Source organism: Tasmannia lanceolata, unplaced genomic scaffold, assembly GCF_043159265.1.
Source record: "Tasmannia lanceolata isolate RefF3 unplaced genomic scaffold, GAP_Taslan_0.1 ptg000002l, whole genome shotgun sequence".
NCBI lineage: Eukaryota > Viridiplantae > Streptophyta > Magnoliopsida > Canellales > Winteraceae > Tasmannia > Tasmannia lanceolata.
The window spans coordinates 29,549,498-29,570,185 of record NW_027518679.1 but is presented as its reverse complement, the minus strand read 5'-3'; the positions used below and the strand labels follow the sequence as shown (position 1 = coordinate 29,570,185).

General features: G+C 36.4%; 1 protein-coding gene across 2 annotated transcripts; it reads left to right on the top strand.

Annotated features, from left to right (window-relative positions):
* The first annotated feature begins 3,093 nt into the window (after positions 1-3,093).
* On the top strand, positions 3,094-20,535 carry LOC143858261 (mitochondrial thiamine diphosphate carrier 2-like). 2 transcript variants are annotated; one of them, XM_077368992.1, is made up of 8 exons: positions 3,094-3,268; positions 3,564-3,712; positions 7,068-7,184; positions 8,327-8,438; positions 10,584-10,711; positions 12,288-12,440; positions 17,128-17,277; positions 20,047-20,535. In XM_077368992.1, the coding sequence occupies exons 2-8, from the start codon at positions 3,590-3,592 to the stop codon at positions 20,263-20,265; spliced, it is 1,002 nt and encodes a 333-aa protein (XP_077225107.1). In that variant the 5' UTR covers positions 3,094-3,268; positions 3,564-3,589; the 3' UTR covers positions 20,266-20,535. The 2 variants fall into 2 exon arrangements, with proteins under 2 accessions (XP_077225107.1, XP_077225057.1); XM_077368942.1 differs by having other exon boundaries at positions 3,095-3,268; positions 3,561-3,712.
* Positions 20,536-20,688: the final 153 nt, after the last annotated feature.

Sequence of the window (20,688 nt, the reverse complement as noted above, 5' to 3'; positions counted from 1 at the left end):
TTGGTTGATGTGAGATCAAAGGATAATATGGCTAATGCTCTTACGAAGGCACTGAACAAAGATCGAATATTCAAAACTGTGAGGGAGATGGGGTTAAAGACTGTGTAGACGTGTCTTAACCTACATTCATATTATTTTGAATTTTTTGAATTTCCCTATCTTGGCCAAGATAAGCACTTGATATGTTTCAATGATGTTTACAGTTGTCTTTATGTCATTCTACATCTGATGACTTGTCCTTCTTAGGAAAGGTTGTTTCATTCCAAACTTGATGATACAGCTTAACTCAATTTGGATATGATGCCTGTAACATTCCAAATGAAAACATGGAATGGTTCTTTGTAAAAGAAACTGTTTAGGTCTTGTTCTTGATTGAAACTTGACATTGATGCTTATTGATATTGATATTTGTTTTTTCAGCCATTATGAAATTGTACTAAGTTCTTCTGGTAGAACTAGATACTTTTAGTAAAATACACAAATGATTGGATTCATTTTTAATGAAATTCATATTTGGTAATTTACAAGAATTGGCAAAAATGGAGGAGATTGCCTCAATTTGGATCTTGATAATGATGACTTACTTGATGAGTGAATCCTTATAGAGGGAACTATTATTTTCTTTTCAGTTGATTAAATAGTTCACCTACATATGAAACTGCTTATGTTTGAGTTTAGATTATTTATAAAAACTCTTTGTTATTCTTTAAAGTATTTTGTTTTCAGTTGGATTACAAATCTTTCTTGATATGGTGATATGGATGATTCAATAATTTTGTTTGGACATCACATTAACTATCTATTGGATTGTGCTATATGTAGAACATAGGAGAAGATTGTTGGGTATATAATATAACCCGTGTATGTTCTAATATAAGCCCAATAAGATAATGGACCGGTGTAGTGGGCCTATTTGAGCTAGAGCCCACTAACCTATTAAAACCCTAGTGTATCTAATATATATAGGGGCTGGAGGCAACAAATTGGTATTCCAAATTAGATACATTGGGTGTGATGCTTCAAGCAACCTCTTGCTTGACCTAATTCATCTAACATATGTGTCTAGAATTCGCTACCCTCTGGGATCCCGTTGAATTTTGGAAATTTGATTATGATAAAACTCTATTATTTTTTTCCAAAACTGCACAAGCACAAGCCAACAACGTTTTTTAGCTTATTATATTGTTTCCAAAACTCATTAGAATTCCAAATACTAGAAACCTTTTCCAATTCAAATTCTCTCTTCCCTTTTCAAATTTCAACCAATAGGGAATTAGATCATTCAAATTAATATGAATTAAGATAATTCAAACCAATAGAATTTCAGATAACTCCAGCTAATAAGATTTCAATTAACTCTCAACCAATAGTTAAGTATTAACCAAGCACATGCTCAATTAATTACTTAATGACCATGCACACACCATAAGTATGGTGTATCTACTCTAATAATACATGTGAATGCACCCTATGTATGGTGCACCTCCTCCCTGTATCTTCTCTGCCCATTTACTCACAGCAGTTGAAAGTTATTGCGGGCACAAATCTTCATTGCAGATCGGTGACATGCAAGACAACTATAATGGTGGATTAAATAGCCGATCCCAGAGCATTTTTTAGCATAAGATTTGCTGAAACTGAACGCAGCCTCAAAGGAGCAGGGGACAAAGATGGGGACCAGTTGTACTTTGTTAGGGTGTGTTCGGCAACTATTCTTTTACGGGATTTCCCCTTTTTTTAGCGGTGGAGAATGACGAAAGCCAAAAAAATCTCAAAAATCATGTTCGGCTACGTGACCCGCTAAGGTTCGTTTCAAAATTTTCTGCTACTTTTTTTACTAAAAAAATAGGATTCCTCGAAGCGATAAATAACCGTTTTTAAAATTTCTCATCACTCCGTTTCCGCCCGACTCTTTAGGCGAGAATGAGAAGTGTTGCCAAACATGCCCTCAACTTACCAACTTCTCCAAAAGCTTAAGCTATTGGAGAAAGGCGCTATTTATCTTATATAGTTAACACTCCCCTGCACATGTGGCCCATTTAGCAAACATGTGGCACATGTGGTCCCATTTTTGGCCAACCATCGCATGTGAATTTTTGCTATCCGAGAGATTTGAACTCGAGACCTTTGGCTTTGATATCATGTTAACTTACCAACTTCTCCAAAAGCTTAAGCTATCGGAGAAAGGCGTTATTTATCTTTTATAGTTTAACATACTTTCCCTTTATGTTTCTAGTCGTTTCCGCTCGAATTAGAAGGAGAGAGTAAAGGCACTTATTCGATAAATCTGCAGGTGATATGGAATGTTTGATTGCGAGAGAAAATCATCCAAACATATTTTGAAAAAGGAAAGTGATGTCAATTTCCTTTCCCTACTTAATGGCCATCCAAATGGACCCAAAAAGCAGATCATTCCCTTTATCTCATGAACTTCAATCTTCGACTAAAAAACCAGCTATGATTGTACCACATCTTGGACGGTCCAAAATGATACACATGGCCTCCATCTTTAGTTGACGCACACATTAATTAACATAGACTTTGTTCACTTGCGTTCACTGGAAAGCAAATCCTTGGAAAACAATATTTTTTCCTTGACAGGACAAAATTATGGTGTTCAATTGCTTTCCAGTGAAAATAGAATTACACGTGTGGAATTTCTGCAATAAGTCAAAAATGACATGGAAAAGCCCATTTCCCCCCCTTTAGGGATTTCATTTCCGACAAAAAATACACGGATTTCGTTTCCCTGAAAAACTAGTGCAAAAAGAAGGGCAAGCAATTTCCCTGGAAACCTTTTCATGCGCAAGTGAACAGTCTAGAAACGGTCTAGCGAAATCTTTTCCTCCACAGATTCCCGAATTTTTTTCCTAATGCCACGTTAGATTCCCCGGAAACATTTTCTTTACCTTTATCGGGAAAACAAGTGAACAGAGCCATAGTAATTTCTCAATTTCTTGTTTTGTTTTGGCAACTTTCCACCTATCTAGTCGCTTAAAATTACTTAAAATATCACGTGGTACCTCATGGGCGATAGTATTATTGACCACAAATATAAAAAATAGAAACGCTGGTCAAACAATGGTCTTCAACGCTTGCTCACACACGCGCAGTCACAAAATCTCTACAAAATCTCTCTACTCTAAGCCGACATAACCCTAAACAATCGTCTTAAAAGGGATATTTCGTCAATAAAGGAATATTTCATCCCTCTCTCCCTCTCTCTCTATTTAATGTGGGCTCTGTCTCTGCCTTTTACAAGTTTCAGGTATTCTCCAATAAACCTATTCTTGGGTTTGTTTTCTTGCTCTGTACCTGCAAATCTTTTCATGTAATTTGGGTTATCTTAAACGTTTTCATGTAATTTTTTTCTATTGGGTTTGATATTTTAAGCTATTCAGTAAAATAAAAGAAAGGGGGAAAAGCAAAAAATTAAAACAGAAATTTTAATGAATGAAAACCCATGATCTCTGTTTTTTATTTGTTGTTGGGTATGTGTTGCTTTTGTTTGCCTGATTTGGAGTGTTTATTTTGTTGGGTTTTTGTTTAAATTCATACAGTAGGGTTTAGCATTATTGGGTGTGGATTTATGGTGATGGAAAAGCCAGGGCAGTTGAGGCGTGCATTGATAGATACTACGGCTGGGGCGATTTCGGGTGGGATTTCTCGAACAGTGACATCGCCTCTCGATGTTATCAAGATCAGATTTCAGGTGGGTTTTTTATTATCTTCTTATTCCCTCTTTAGATAGATACTTATAAGTTGGTAATTTGTTTTTATTTGGAAGATGCTACTTGTTAATTAAAAAAAAAAAAAAAAAAAAACTCTCTAATGCTACTTGTTAATAGAATCATCTCTATTCTCTCTTTAGATAGATACTTGTAAGGTGGTATTTCTTTTTAATTGGAAGATGCTATTTTTTTCTTGTTTCTTGAAAAAAAAGGATGCTACTTGTTAATTCAGTTCTTATTGGATTGTATAAACTTGATTATGCTTGTCGCGGATCCAAAGTGCTGTGTGGATTTAAGTATAGAGATGCTTTTTAGAAAGAATTTGTACACATAGAAGTACATACAGATTAGAAGCTTATGAAGTTTGTAGAATGGTAGGTCTATCAAGTCTTACACCCCACACAAATGGATGAGCTTGGGACAGTATATTTTATCAATGCCGTGATCATTGCATTATTGTGAAGTGTGAACCCCAGAAAAATATGGACTGTTCTCTGTAATTTTTTTCCTTAGGAGTGTGGGAGTTTGTTCCATGGCTTATGCATCAATTTCTTACTCAATAATTATCCATCATGCTCAAGAATGATTCGTGGGGAATGGCTCTCTCAAATTATGAAAGGGGACATCATCTCCTACAATCCTCCTTTCTAATAGCTTTGTTTTGAGGAACATTATGTTTGCTCTTATACATTTTAGTTTTTGATGCCACCTAATTATTAATAACATTTTCCTTCTTGTAAGCTCTAAACTTCAGAAATATCACAGTTCAATCACCATAGACTGGTTGATGGTTCAGTAAAAAAGTCCATTCTTAATATGGTTACGACTCGAGGGGGTAACTAACCAAAGAGGAGCTTCTACTCCAAAAATCCAACTCGATCCTTTTAGAAGACTAGTATATATTATATTATACACACACACACACACACACATGCACACTAAACAAGTTTCTTTGTCTTTTTTCCGAGAAAAGTTTTTTTTGGAAAAGTTTTTCCCCTACAAAATCGCCACAACTAATTCAACGTGTTCACCTCATGAACGAAAATGGAAACTGATGAAAATCAAAAGTTCTACGCACTCCGGCCTAATAGAATCATTTGGTATCTCTCTCCATCCTTTAATCTGCACACCAATAAGGACGGATGGAATTGATTCGTATTTAGATTTTATTTTTCTCATAATCTCTTCCCATTCCTTTCGTAACACATCTTTTTCCTATTCGTCCTTCCTTCAAGCCTTAAATAAATCATAACAAAACAGATTTAGTGCTATAAATAATCCTACCATAACAGATTCTCTTGAAAACAATTTAAAACGATTTCCTTTGCTGGATTTATTTCGTTTCCTCTCCTTCGGGCTGCGAGATTTACGTCAACTGGCATGCCATTAAAAAGTTGGTGGGGGTGTTGGTGGGGGTGTTGGAGGGGGAGTGAATTGGGTCTATTAAAAACTTTGCAATTAATCGATTTGAGAATCTATTAAAAAGCGAGCCTATGTGGTTGCTCTCTCTTGCAACAGCCGGCCTGCGAAATGTTTTTGGTGATGGTCTGTAGCAAATCCATAGAACTAAATCTTTTTTGTTAGGATTTATTTAAGGCTTGAAGGAAGGCCGAATAGGAAAGAAATGTGTTACGAAAGGAATGGGTGGATTATGTGAGAAAAAAATCTAAATACAAATCGATTTTGTTCGACCTTATTGGCGCCTTGATTAAAGGACAGAGAGGGTACCAAATGATTCTGTTAGGCACGGTGCATAGAACTTTTGATTTTTGTCAGTTTACATTTGAACACGTTGAATTAGTTGTGGCGATTTTGTAGGGAAAAAACTTTTTCAAAAAAAAAAAAAAAAAAATTCTTGGAAAAAAGGATGAATGACAATGGAAAGAAACATGATTAATATATATTATAGATATATGTTCATGAGGAGATCTCAAAGAAATTGTTGAGTTCATTTAAATTAGGACTCCAAGAAGTAGACTAAGTGATTCTCATAAGTACACTGTCTCTGTATGGACAACTTGAAGCCTTTAGAGGCTGAGGAAGTGAGCTACAGTTGGTATCAGTCTGACTTCTTTGTCTATCACTGTTGGTTCCACTGGAATTAGCACACACTGCTATTACTTCCATCTGATATTTTTTTAGGGATGACATTTTATGTTTAACCAATCCTCGGACTTGTCATATCCTATTCCATTGCATTGTTAAATGAAGACTTTATTAGTTGTCCCTTTGCAAAGGGTTGAATACATTACAAATATCGTCCTGGGGAATTTCTCGGCAAGGTAAAATCTCATGATCTATAAAAAAATATTATTTTTTAAAGTTTATATCAGGGAAAAACGATAAAAATAAATTTATTTAAAAAATATATAAATATATAAATTTTAAGAAAAATATAAAATAAAAATATCATAAAAATATCAGGATAATATTGTGATATTATCGTGATATTTTATGATTGTGAAACAACAAGTTACTCCAAAAGCTTAAGCTGTTGGAAAAGGCATTATTTTATTCTTTTATACTTTAACACTCCCCGTCACGTGTGGCCCCTCTTTCTTTGGGTTGGCCTACATGTGGCACATGTGGCCCCACTTTTGGGTTGACTATTGCATGTGGATTTTTGACATCAAGGAGGTTTGAACTCAGGACCTTTGAACTAATACCATGTGAAACAACCAGTTACTCCAAAAGCTAAGCTTATTCTGTTGGAGAAGGCGTAATTATTTATTCTTTTATACTTTAACAATGATAAAAATGAAAATATCGCTATATATATTTAAAATCTCGGGATTTTGTCTTTTTATCAAAATGTTGTGATAAACACAATATTTTGAAAATATCAGAGATATTTGTGACACAGGTTGAACCTTAGCACACAGTTCCAGTACTTATGATATTTTTTTTTATAGGGATGACATTTCATGTTCAATCTATCCTTGTGAAGGTCATAGCCTACTCATTGCATTATATCTTTGTTAATTTTCTTTTTCTGAAGTGTTGAAACAGAACCTTAAACAAGCAAGCTGTGATCTTCTTAGAGGGCTTTTTAAATCCCAGTTGGGAAATTACATGTTATTAGATATTTTGTTACCAAACCATTAAAAATATATATTTTGTTACCAATAAAGGGGCAATGAATATTATGCACGGATGTATCCTTTCATTTCAGCCTTTGTTTATTTTTATGCTTATTTAGCTGTGATGCCTATAGTTCAGGAGAACTCCTAAAGTTTGGCATGTCCCACTTTACATGTATAGGTTCAATTGGAAATCTGTATCTTGCATACCATATATCTGGATTTTGAGAAATTTTGTTTCTGTAACTATTGACAGGTTCAATTGGAGCCCACTTCTTCATTGGCTTTGCTTCGCAGACAATTGTATCAAACATCAAAATATACTGGGATATTCCAAGCAACTAAAGACATCTTTAGAGAGGAAGGATTTCTGGTATTTGCCACTCCATCTCATGGAAGCTTACTCTTGACTGGAAATGATATCTTGATATTAGTTGGGTGTTCTACCCGTTATTGAATGAGGCTGACTTTTAAATATTACAAATTGTTATTTTGTTGTTGCGTGGTTGATTAGACATTAGGTGGATCTGTTTTGATAATTTTAATTTCTATCCATGTGCATGTGTGAATTGTGAATAGTTGCCAAAAAAGTTGACTGTGAGGCTGTTGCATGAATTTCCTATTTGTTACACTTGGAACATGGTCAGTCTTGTTTTGTTGAAGAGCGTTGAACATGCTTATTATAATCTGAAACTCTTGCTCATGCGAAAAATCAAATTATTGGAATTAAATTATTGGGAAATAGTAGCATCAACAACTGGATCAACTTGGTTTTGAAAGATTCTGAATGATCTTTATGTTTCGATCGTGACACCTAGGATGTATCATATCCACGGTGAGACTCGATGTCATGACTATTGGAAATTACCCAAGTTCGTGTTTTTTTTCTGAGAACCTACGCCGAGTTCAAATTTTCCTGAAACTCTGTCTTCTACCTTCTTTACCCCCTTTTTCCTCCTCGCCTTCCTTTCTTCTTTTTAGTCATTTTTATGCTTTTTCCTTGCTAACAAAGTTGCGAGAGAGTATTTTTTCCCGATAGTGAAGTAATCTGTAGCAGACATGTGCATAACTCCCATGAAAATTTGAAGTTCAGTTAACGAAAAAGGAATGCCCCCAATGGGTTAGCAGAATTAAATTATTGGGGCAACAGTAGCGTCACCTGGTGGATCAACTAGGTTAATATATATATATATATATTAGAATGGTATTGGTTTGAAGTATTTTGATTGATCTTTATGTTCCAATCAAGTCTCCTAGTATGTATCATATCCATGGTTTGAGACTGAATTCCCTGACCACTGAAAATCAGCCAAGCTCGTGTTTTTTTGTCAGAACATTGTTTTCTAATATTCTTAATTTTGTATATCAGTTCGTTTTGTCTATCGCCATACCAATAAAGGCTAATAGTCATACCCTACAATGCAATACAAAAGAATAGAAAAGGAAGGATTGATTTAAATTTGGGAATACCTTATACTTGTTCTTGGCTTTATTCAATATACTTTCTTACAACAGGGTTTTTGGAGAGGTAATGTCCCAGCACTACTGATGGTTATGCCCTACACTGCGATACAATTTACGGTGTTACACAAGTTAAAAACGTTTGCATCAGGTTCATCCAAAACAGGTTAGCCCCTTGAATGTACGCATAAATTCTTTTTTTTTTTCCTTTTTTTCTTTTTAAAATGATAGCAAATTTTATTAATGTGCACATAAATTTCATACAAAGCTAATTTCTGCTTATGCCTAAAAATAAAATCACTGTTTTTTTCTTTTGTCTCAGTTCCATTACAATAGTTTTTTGAAATAATATTTGATTTCATCTCATGGTGTTGATGCTCTTTTATATCTTGTAAAGGCATATGCTTTTCAAAAACTTTTGCAGTTTTTATTTGGGCATAGTATTTGCATGTATCCATTTATTTCTTAAAAAAAATGCAGTGATTTCTGTATATCCATTTATTAGTTACAAAAACAATGCAATGATGTCATGTCCCTTTGATGCTATTTGTACATCTTGTCCTTTCTTGTGCAATACTTTTCTCTGTTTTCCATGTTTTGACTGTTATGCACTAGGTCCTTGCATGGTTGTCTTTCATGGAGCTTATTGCTGAATGTAAAGGCGTAAAAGAAGGGGAGAAGTAACCATTCAAAAAAAAATGGAAAGGGAAGAAGTGAACATCTTGTCAAACACCATGTCATGTCTCTGTGTACTATAACATGATTATCAGTGAACATGCTTGGCTTTTTATTGAACTAGCAAAAGAAAACAAAAAAACAGAGCAAAAACAGTAATAGAAGGGGTAGAGATCGCCCCACAACGTAGCCTTTATTTACACTGCCCTTGGCTAGGTGATTTGCAATCTCATTTGCGCTTTAAGTAAAGGAAAAGGAAAGAGAACAACGCAAATCAGAGACTTTATTAATTATCCCAGCAATTCTCCCCTGTCTAGAGGAGATCTGCTTCGACCAAGAGGTAGCATTCGCCGAGTTCACCTCCACAACCAGTTTCCATCCAGCTTCTTGGAAAACAGATGTAAACGATTAAAGAGGACCCTCGCCTCCACCTCGTTTGCATCTGCTCTCCGGATTGGCCCATATAAGGGGAAGATATAATCACTCTATGGAAATAGAAATATTTCGGTCATTTTGTCAGTTTTGGTGGAAATTTAAAACCATATTGATGATTTCTCGGTCTTCCAACAAAGCACGCACATGTTCGCCAACTTAAAACTTTTCCTGTTGCAAATATCTAATGTGTTGCACTTTTGGTGAGCCACGTTCCAACAAAAGCCTTTGGACCTTGGGTGGAGCACACGATTTCCAAATCAACATCCACCTAAATGAAAGTTGACCGCCTTTCACCACCTAGTAGAAAAAGGAACATACCGAGAAGATCCCTTTGGGACCCACGGCCCAAATCCTGCTATCAACAGTTCTACATACTATAGTGGTGTTAGGCAACAGTAAACATGCTTGCCATATTCATGCATGTGACACCAAGTCCAATTAACATGGATCTCATTATTATGTAACCAGTGAACTCATGGACCAGTTCACACACACATATGCACATGCCAATGAAATGGTAATGTTAAGAGCTTTGTAAGTTCTACCTAATTTCATTTATAGGCAGTGCAGATGGTAGGCAAAAACATAAATTATCAGCTGAGATACCCAAGCTTTTAGTCATGTTGATGGCTTGTTTATGTGGCATAGCTTTTTATACCTATAAAAACTTGGTTAGGTCCTATCAAGAATGACCTGCAGGATTGATACAGATTTCTGTCCCCGGTATAATTAATCATCTGACTTACAGTTTTATTGGTTGTTGACACCTTTCAATATTTGATTTCCTTCTGCTACAGGGTGCCATTTAGTCATGATTCTTTCATCCCCCATAATGTCAAATTCAATGGGTACCCACCTCCGACAATTCTTTTTGGGTACTCTGACTTGATAGATACTTTGGCGCCAGGTCAATATGGTCAAGTTATATCTATAATTTTTTTAATTGATAAAAAAATTATTCACAAATTAAAAATGATACAAATAAATCTTACTTTTACTAGATCACTACAACTAATAAGGTTTACTTGTTTGTCAATTGTAAAAATCATTCTCATGTATTGAATATGTCACCGGAATAAAATACCTGTGATTCTCTTCAATTACTTACTGTAGGATGTCCGTAATTTCATAAAATCCATTTGGTTTTGTTGTTTTGCTCATTCTCTTCATTTTAGCTACCTGTTGTGTTGTTAATGTGCAGAGGATCATATTCAGTTGAGTCCTTACCTGTCTTATGTAAGTGGGGCATTAGCAGGATGTGCTGCGACCGTTGGATCATATCCATTTGATCTTGTGCGAACCATCTTAGCATCGCAGGGTGAGCCGAAGGTAAATCCTTTTAGTGATTGTGATTTTGAAGAAGTTAGATTGGCATGGTTCAAAACAATTATGATAGTTAATGTTTTTATTTTGTGGCTTTCTAAGCGGTCATATAATTGGAAAAGTTTGGTGGTCCACTAGGCTATTTAAAACTCTATAAATTTGAATTTTCTCTTAGCTTTTAAATTCATTGTATCTTTACAGTATATAATTGAAAACCTTATACCTTTGAAATGTAAATTTCTCTTAAGCTACTGAGTACTATTATAAATGATAATTTTTCTATAATTAACAAATGTTAAATCTTAACTATATCACAATCTAAACCTATGGCCTCCTGCACCCTCACGTCATTTATTTTTTGAATCGGTAAACTCAATAGGAAACACAAACACACACACACACACACACACACACACACACACATGCATGGCGAATTATGAATGATGAAGTCCAAAGCGGACAATTGATCTGGTAAACATGGGTTAAAAAATGGGACATTTTCCCTTTTTATTTTTAGATGCTTATACTATTTTTTTTCATTTCTGTTGGTAGCTTCTCTTATCCATGTGCAAGTGCCCTTAGTCTTTATTTCTTTTCTACCTATTGTATGTAAATTGTTTAGAAGGTTCTGGCGATGCCGTAGCACTTTTCTTTTCTGAAATTGTTGTACTTTCATCTGTATATTTCCTCTGATGATTAATCATGTTATCTTATCTTTACTTTGTCATTTTGGGGTTAGTTGTCCTTCTAGCTTTATGGTTCTTGTACCCAACAACTCACATATCAATTGTCCTTCAAAACTAGTTATGATAAAAAAGAAAAAGAAAAAGAAGAAGCTCATAAATCTCAAAACGAGAAACAAATTTTGAACACTAAAGAATAATTAGCAGCACTAATGGGGCTAGTCGCAGGGGCATTTGCAGTTTGAAATGGCCACATTGCCGGATTAGGTGACCTGTTTATACAAAGGAATGGTCATTTTAATTGCCGTCTGTTCTGCTGCTGCCCCTAGGATTCTTTATATGGCTTGTTCCCACAGATGCACATTGCCACATTCATAAATACACAGACTAGCTGAAATCTGTCACAAATATCTCAGATATTTTCAAAATATCGCAGTTTTATCGCAACATTTTTATAAATCGATAAAATCCCGAAATAATCCCGAGATTTAAAAATATAGTGATATTTTCATTTTATCATAAATTATCACGATAATATCACAATATTTTTTTTGAATAAGGCAGTTTTTATTAAAAACAGAACCGAGATGGTCCAAAAAGGAAACAAAGAGAAAAGAAAATTACAATAAATCAAGGAGGAAGATAATCAAAACACTCTAAAATGAAAATATCATTATCCCGGTATTTTAAAGATAATTTATGTTATATTTTTTCTTAAATTATATATATATATATATATATATTGTTTTTATTGTTTTTTCCCGATATAAACCCGAAAAAATAAAATAAAATTGATATATCCCGAGATTTTCCCTTGCTGAGAAATTCCCGAGAACGGTATTTGTGACATATGAAATAACGTATGAAGCCTCTACAAAACTGAGATGCCTTGTATGCAGGTGTATTCGACCATGAGATCTGCTTTCATTGATATAGTCAGCACCCGTGGCTTTCGTGGGATGTATGCTGGATTGTCCCCAACTCTAGTTGAGATTATTCCGTATGCCGGCTTGCAGTTTGGCACCTATGACACATTCAAGCGATGGGCCATGGTAATGTTCTACATCCTCAGCATCTTGGGTCATTTTTTCATATATTTGTGAATTTTCCTTTTTCCTATATAGTACATATGAGGATCTTCTAGGCACTGACAAGAAAACATCAATATGATCCTTTCAGTTCAAACATAACCGTTTTTTGACGGACACTTTTTCATATTTGATAATTTACTATTTTATAAGTGAATCAGCAGAACAGGTTCAATTTGCATGAGGCGGAAATTTCCCAATGCACAAGTCTAGTTTATTTACACCTTATTAGTGAATGAATCTGCAATTTCATTGGCCTCGCATAACACATAATTAATGAAAAGCTCTACAATTTTCTCGACTATGAAGACTAGCCAAGATGGCAAAAAAGATTTAGACTGGTCCTCAAGTGGTTTTGAGTGCATTGGGTTTTTGTCGAATTCTTTCTTCACCTTTTTTTTTTTGAAGTAATTGAGGAGTTATCATCTTGTAAAGGGGGCCAGGTCCTTTGGGCTATGACACCATTCACAGTGGAATGTCTTTTGGAGAGGGAGGAATAATTGTCTTCAAGGACAAAGCTTCATCTATTGGAAGAAGCATATTTGATATTAAGATTTTAATCTTTAGTTGGTTGCTTACAAGTAAAGTTTTTTGGGGACCATGGCTGAAAGATCTCTTTAGGAAATGTAATGAGACCATTGAGGGAGGCGGTCGAAGGAGAATAAATGTTTAAGGTGTATCCACCCAATATCTATTTCATTAAGTTGAATTTTGATGGGTGTTCGTTGGGAAATCCAATGCATGTGGGATTTGTGATGTGTTTAGAAATGATAATGCTGATGGTAAATGCTTCTTCGTGCCAGGTGGATATGAGTACTCAAAGGAAGCCAAGTGTGCACTCTCCTTAGAGGTCTTCAATTGTTTCAATAAGAATTAGAGAGAGGTTGTGGTTACAAGGAGACTCGTCCAATGTTGTGTTGCATGGATTCAGATTTGTGTGTCGGGATCCGACATGAATTCGAGGTGTCGGATTCGGCAAACCCTAAAAAGTAGGATTCGTGGATTCTGTAATTTCTTAATACAATAAAATTTTAAAAAAGAAAAATAATATATATATATATATGAGAAAACTGTTGGTGAGCTTAAGCGCACCATTTTTTTGGTGCGCTTAAGTTGTTATAACGCCTCCCATTGGTGCGCTTAAGCGGGACCCAAACATTTAAACGAATGGGAGGCGTTATAACAACTTAAGCGCACCAAAAAAATGGTGAGCTTAAGCGCACCAACAGTTTCCTCTATATATATATATATATATATATATATATATATAGAGAGAGAGAGAGAGAGAGAGAGAGAGAGAGAAGGGTTCCTGCGCTCATGGTTTTAAATTTCGACCGAAATCCAAAATTACGATTTTGGTGGGGACCGAAATTTCGCGGAATGCCATTTCGCCGATTTCAGTAATTTCGGTTCGAAATTTCGATTAAATGCCATTTTTTATTTTAAAAAATTGTTACAAAATTTTGGCCGAAATTTCGAGCCAAAATACCAAATTTCGGATTTCGGTGAGGTCCGAAATCGGTACTGAAACCGAAATTTAAAACCTTGCCTGCGCTCGAGCGCAGATAGCTTATCTGTGCTCGAGTGCTGGAAACAGCAGGAGGGGGCATTTTTATTTTATTTTTTTGGGGGGGGGAGGGGGGGGGGGGGGGGGGGGGTGTTGATCCAAACCATTCATTTGGAAGGCCCCATCATGGATGGGGGGCCCTACCAAAAATCAGCTCCATTGGATCACCACCGTAGGGTGTCCATTTGTGGGGCCAATAATGGACAGATACTGTTTGTCCACAAATCTGTCCATTTTTGGCCCCACAAATTGACACCCTAAAGTGATCCAATGGAACTGATTTTTGGTGGACATCAAATGAATGCTTTGGATCCCATAAAAAATGTGGCCCCACCCTGTTTCTGTGCTCGAGCGCAGATACCATTTCCTATGGGTGCGCGCGCGCATAAAAATTCATAAAATTTTTTAGGGTGGAGGGTCAAGGCATTAGAGTTTTTATTAAGAGCCAAAGAAGGAGGAGAAAGGGGGTTGATGTTCGAGGCGCTAGGGTTTTTAACTTTTTATTAAAAGAGTGTGACTTGTGCTTTCATATAAAAAAGTTAAGAAGAAAACACACTTAGGGAAAATATATAGGATTCACATTTTAAAAGAGACAACAATGAGTCGGATTCGCCTGAAAAAAGAGGATTCGTACGGGACACGGCTACGACAAGAATCCGGATGTGCCTCAAGTGAATCCAAGTTTGATTTGGGTGCGGAGGCGTGTCGACACGTATCTGGCATATCGGGGCAAAGAATCTATGCAACATAGGTCCAATGTCATTTCTTGGGTATATTGTTGTAGCATAGGGCCTTGGCAAATAGCCCATGTAGTGGAAAATATTCTTGACGTGTATAGAGGAAATGATATCTCCTTTAGTTCATTTTTTTAGAGAGACCAATGATGTAGTGAAAGTGAACTCCTTGGCTAAAGAGGGTATATGTAGAAATGTTTTTGTCCTGGCGCAATATCTGCCCCGTATTTGTCTTTCCTTTTAATAATCTTTATGTTCTTTCTCTTTCAAAAGATTAAAGGGAAACAGAACTGAAACTTTAGAGGTAGTTTTTTCGGTAACCCAGGTCTCGCAAGGGTGGGTAGTGTTCTAGAAATGACCAAAGAGAGATATTGAAAGCCTTTTTTGTTCTGTTAGGCATGAAAGATTCTAATGATGCCACACCACACCATCAGCTCTTCTTGTGTTCTTTGCATCTCGCTTTGTGATTTACGAGAAAGTTGTGTTCAAGCTTCAAGGTGACTCCTCCAATGCAACTGCCCGGGCTTTCACATGGAGACTTGTTGACATTGTGGATGAGAATTTAGACATGTATACGCTGATATCTCTTTTGCCTCTATTTTAGAGAGGCTAATGAGGTGGCTGATTCCTTGGCTAGAGAGGGTGTAAAGCTCTTTTGAGAGGGGTGCTTTCTCTTCCCCTTTTGTAATTTTTTCCTTTCCTTTTTTTAAAGATAACAAATTTTAATTAAGACCATTAAAAAAAACAAATTTTAATTAAGAAACAACTTCGGAATTACATCCATGGGGACGAGTCATCCCACCATGAATTTACAAGACCCTTGCCAATCTCTTACACGTGCACTCATGCTGCGTGACCTCCAAACCTCGCTGCTCAAACATCAGCCAAATGTAACAAAACAAAAAGAAGATTCTGAATTACGACCTCGGAAGGGAACACCAAGAATGCTTTAATTCTGACTTGTGCTTACTGGACAGCACTCAACTGGAGCTAATAAGAAAAACCAAATCCCAAGATTCATGATGATCTCTCCGTCTTCCATTCCATTTACCAGTACTTGTACTCACAACTTGTCCACCCCCTCTTTTGGCAACTTATCCGCTCTTTCATTTGCCGATCTCCTCATGTGATGAATTTGAGGATTAACCATCTGAATAAGATCTCTAATTTCGACAATGATGGTAGCTAGCTTCCATGGGCCTTTCTTCTTGTTGGTTGCCCAAGATATTACGTTGGCTGAATCTTCTTCAATTATTAGAGGTCCAAGATGAGCTTCCATGGGCCGTTACTTGTACTCCCAACTTTTCCCTTCTTTTTTTTTCTTTTTTTTTCATTTTTTATTGTTCAAAGAAGGATTGCCGTCAACATATCTTAAGATCAGCTTCACAGCCAAGAAATGCTTAATGGTAGGTCGATGTATGGACAGGCATACAACGTCAGCTTTGAAGGTGATCAAAGTTTGATGTTCAGGGCAGCCCAATTGCCAAGCAATTTGCAGTCAGGGAACTTGGTTGGTTCTTTCTTTTTTTTCTTTTTCTTAATAATATAGAAAGAACACCTGTTTGGTAGCTCTGATAATATACATGTATAACCTTAAACAAAGATGAACCCAACTTACAACTTGAGGGTGTATAAAAGGAAGAACATTAACAGCAACAACAGACTTATAGCTTTGCAAAGGAAGTATAATAGTGAAATAATCATCTCTTGTCATTGATTTTAAAAAAAAGAATCATCTCTTATCATCAGTCTTGTGATGCCTTCTCCACTTGTCCAAGATGAGTATTGCTAATCTGCTTGTTAAGTCACGTCATTTGGGCCTTACACTATGTCTCAAATATCTCCGCTATTTTCAAAATATAGTGCTTTTATCACAACATTTTTTTAAAATGACAAAATCACGAAATAATACTGAGAATTTTAAAAATATAGCGATATTTTCATTTGCCAAGATAATATCGTGATAATATCACGATATTTTTACGGTATTTTAACGAAATTTTATATTTATATTTTTTTTCTCAATTTATATAAACCCCAAAAAATAAAGCAAAAAAATAATATATCCCGTATATCCCGAGATTTTCCCTTTCCGAGAAATTCCCGAGAACGATATTTGTGACTTATGCCTTACATGGCGTCTATTATCATCATGCCTAATTTTTAGCATTGGAATTGGAGGAAACAATATGAAAATGATTAGGGCTTTAATGGTTTAATCTTGACTAAATGCAATTGGTGGTGACTTGCAAATATTATTATTCCGTGGATGTTTCAATTTTGTACTCAAATAAAGCGGCTATTTGGGTTTCTACTATCATCCTGATACAAACATTTTGATCACTTGTAGGGATGGAACAGATACAGATCTTCTAGTCTAAGTTCAACACAGCCAGTTGACAGCCTCTCGAGCTTCCAGCTTTTTCTCTGTGGTTTAGCAGCTGGAACATGTGCCAAAGCTGTCTGTCATCCTCTTGACGTGGTCAAGAAGAGGTTCCAGGTAAATTTCCTTCCCATCATCTAAAAAGTGAAAAATCTGGTGCTGGATGTTAGTAATGCAGCTTATCTGAAACCATCATATTGGGAAATATGAAAAATGCTCGATTATTTTACATAATCCAGATTTTGCAATTTCCGTGCCCGGTCAAGCATATGTTTTTGTTGGTTTTCCAAGCGGTTCTGATTGTTAATGAGTTGCTTAAATGCCATGAACTGGTTGTTTTATTATTTAAAGTGTAGTCGTACATAGAAATTACATTCTGTCATCATTTTCATATGAAATACTTACCTTTCTTCTGCTGTTATCTAGTAGTTTTTCAGAGCCTGAAAATATCGCTTCCATATCCAGTGTCTACCCAGTTCTTTTGTTCCCTTCATTTCCCATTTTTCCAAGACAAATATCTTGCTCTTAGCAATCTACTACCATAATATGTAAAGAAGGAATTCCTCAGATAGAAAAAAGCTGCAAACTAGGGGACTGAGAATTTTTCCAGATGTAGTAACTACAACTGCTTGATATATGACCACCATTGTGGTTGGTTGATCCATGGCATCTGCATGTGCTAATCAGAAACCCTTTCCTATCAAATGTGGGTTTAAAAGTGAACCTTAATTTTCTATTTACACGTACATCCAAACACAACCAAACTCATTTGCAAGAATCCTGGGTCATCTCCACTTCTTTTTTTTTGAAAATTGACATTTCATTAATTTCAATAGGATTAGTCTAGGATAAGTTGTCCCATGACTTACATTACATACTCTTACAAGATACTTTTAAATAGGGGGAATAGATAATAATACAATCAGTGTAGATTCCCGCAGAACCCACTCCGTAGCCAAAGAGTATGCCGCCTCATTTGCAGATCTCCTTCGATGCTCTATCTTCGGCTTCAATAGTCATAAGGTCTAATATTTCCACAATCAAACCTGGGATCCTCCAAGGATCCTTGGATTTGCTTGATGCCCAGCTTACTGCATTGGTTGAATCACCTTCCACTATCACCTCACTCATAACGTGCTCATGGGCCCATCGAAGGCCAAAGATGAGAGCTTCAACTTTGGCCTCATTTGCATCACATTCCCCTGCCGGTCCGGAGCAGGACAAGATTGTTTTTCCTTTATCATCCCTGATGAGCCCCCCAATCCCAGCCCTTCCTGGATTGCCTATCAAGCTCCCATCGAAATTTAATTTATACCAACCCGGAGGTGGTGGTTTCCATTTAGGCTGGGGCTTAGCCCTGATCGCTCTATCCCATATTATTGTCCACCAATTTTGCAGGATGTCGCCAATGGCAAAAGGGATTTTCTTTTTTGATTTTGCCCAGGAGATAATTTCCACTTTGATGTCCGATGCCACCCGACTCAAACTCCTATTTTGCTCCTCAAAAATGCGCCTATTCCTTTCTTTCCAAATGTTCCAGACAATACCAATCTGCCAACATCCCCAAAGGAGCCATTGCTCCAATGTAGTAATACATTTATGATAGTACGTGGGCAAACCCAGGACATTCCAAATGCTCGCATAGCCTTGATCCATAATTGTGAGGAGAAAGGGCAATGCAACATTAAGTAATTTGATGTCTCTTCAGCTTCCAAGCACAAGACACATCTACTGGCCAAATGGATCTTTCTTTTTTGGAGTCGATCGCAAGTGTTGATTCTGGATCATCTCCACTTTCACCCAACCCATTTGCAAGAATTCTGGGTTATCTCCATTCTCCAAAAACAACTACTTTTCTGATGACAGGCACATGTAGCAGAACCTGGAGCCAGACCATCTGAGACCTTGGCTGCCTTTTCATTCTGGTCTTTTGAATTGTATCCCAAATATAGGGTTTTTCTTCACATGCTCATTACTTGCCTAATAATAAGTAGATTGGCCAGCTCCAATTATCTGCTGAAAGGACTGATGGTCCTCAACTAACCCAGATTCTGCCATCTAGTAAACAATCCACATTCTTTCTTAACAAGGATTGATGTAAATATTACTAGTCCCCTGAAAATTTTCAAAAATCTGGCTTTCATTCATCATAAGGGAGATGATATCTGTGGTACATTGTTTTGATATTGGCACTATTCTCATCATTTTAAATTTCTCTGATTAGATGTTGATTGTTTGTTGAGAATCATACCAGCCAATGAGGAAAAGTGTAAGAATAAAGAGAGTGGTGTCCATCTCAATACAAGGTCGTGCAGTTGTCAGCTCCTTATCATAATGCTCTTATGAGCAACCATAGTATATGTAGCTGATTAGATACACTACTCTTAAATGGTGGGAGTGGCAGTTCTATATCACCTTCAAATTGAATAGATGTACTGTTGAGTTGCTTTAACTGCTCATTATCCAAGTACTTGATCCATGCTATCTTGGTGTATGCAACTTGGGTCAGGTTGGGTCGAGCTTTTGCTAAAAAATGAATTGGAATAAACCAGGACCCGGCCTGATTTTATGGTAAAAGCTCAACCCAAATTCCCAAAAATTGAACCAAGTTGTGCACCCTATGGTTATTATCTGTTTGAATCTGAAATGATCAAGATACCTGCAGTTACTTTCTGTTTTGCTTTTGGATGACTAATATGTACCCATTTTTTAACCATTTCATTGTTCTCGCTCATTGGGTGTCGTACTTTCTCTTCGAATCTCATATACCATCAATGATAATTTGATCATATATGAAATCGGCATTTATTTTTGACTATCCATTTGTCTTAAACCAACGCGCTTCTTTAAATACATGGATCTGATTTTTTTTCAACACAATTGCAGATTGAAGGACTACAAAGGCACCCAAAGTACGGGGCACGAGTAGAGCACCTGGCCTACAAAAACATGCATGACGCACTCCGTAGGATCTTACAGATGGAGGGCTGGCATGGCCTTTACAAGGGCATTGTACCCTCCATAATCAAAGCTGCCCCAGCAGGCGCCGTCACATTTGTGGCTTACGAATACACTTCAGACTGGTTAGAGTCTGCATTGACTTGAAGAAACATACATCCTCATTCTTTCTTACTGCAACTCCATTCTTTTCTATTGCAATCCAAGCCCATAAAAACAAAGAGAATAATTTCATTTTCCATTCCATTCAAATCGAACTCTGGCTTTGAGTGACTTGATCAGAGGCAATCTAAAGGTTTAATCATTCTTTGTAAGTGCTGATACGCCCTTTTTTGGGCATTTGTGACGATTATAAAATTATCTCAATGACATTTCTCAAACTTCTGCTCCCTTAAAAAAAGTGTGATGTATCTATGATATCTATTTAGCAGAATTGAAATGAGTGAAACAGGAAAAATGCTAAAATGGGTGGCGAAAATAAGTTGAGTGTTACATTTGCCCCCTATTCTTGGCTACCTGCTCAAGTGTATCCATGTCTACTCTGGGAAGAAAAGGAGGCGAACATATCTT

Coding starts and splice junctions, on each gene's coding strand:
- LOC143858261 (XM_077368992.1), top strand. CDS start 3,590: ATGGTGATGGAAAAGCCAGGGCAGTTGAGGCGTGCATTGATAGATACT. Junction 7,185..8,326: donor TTAGAGAGGAAGGATTTCTG/GTATTTGCCACT, acceptor TTCTTACAACAG/GGTTTTTGGAGAGGTAATGT. Junction 10,712..12,287: donor CATCGCAGGGTGAGCCGAAG/GTAAATCCTTTT, acceptor CCTTGTATGCAG/GTGTATTCGACCATGAGATC.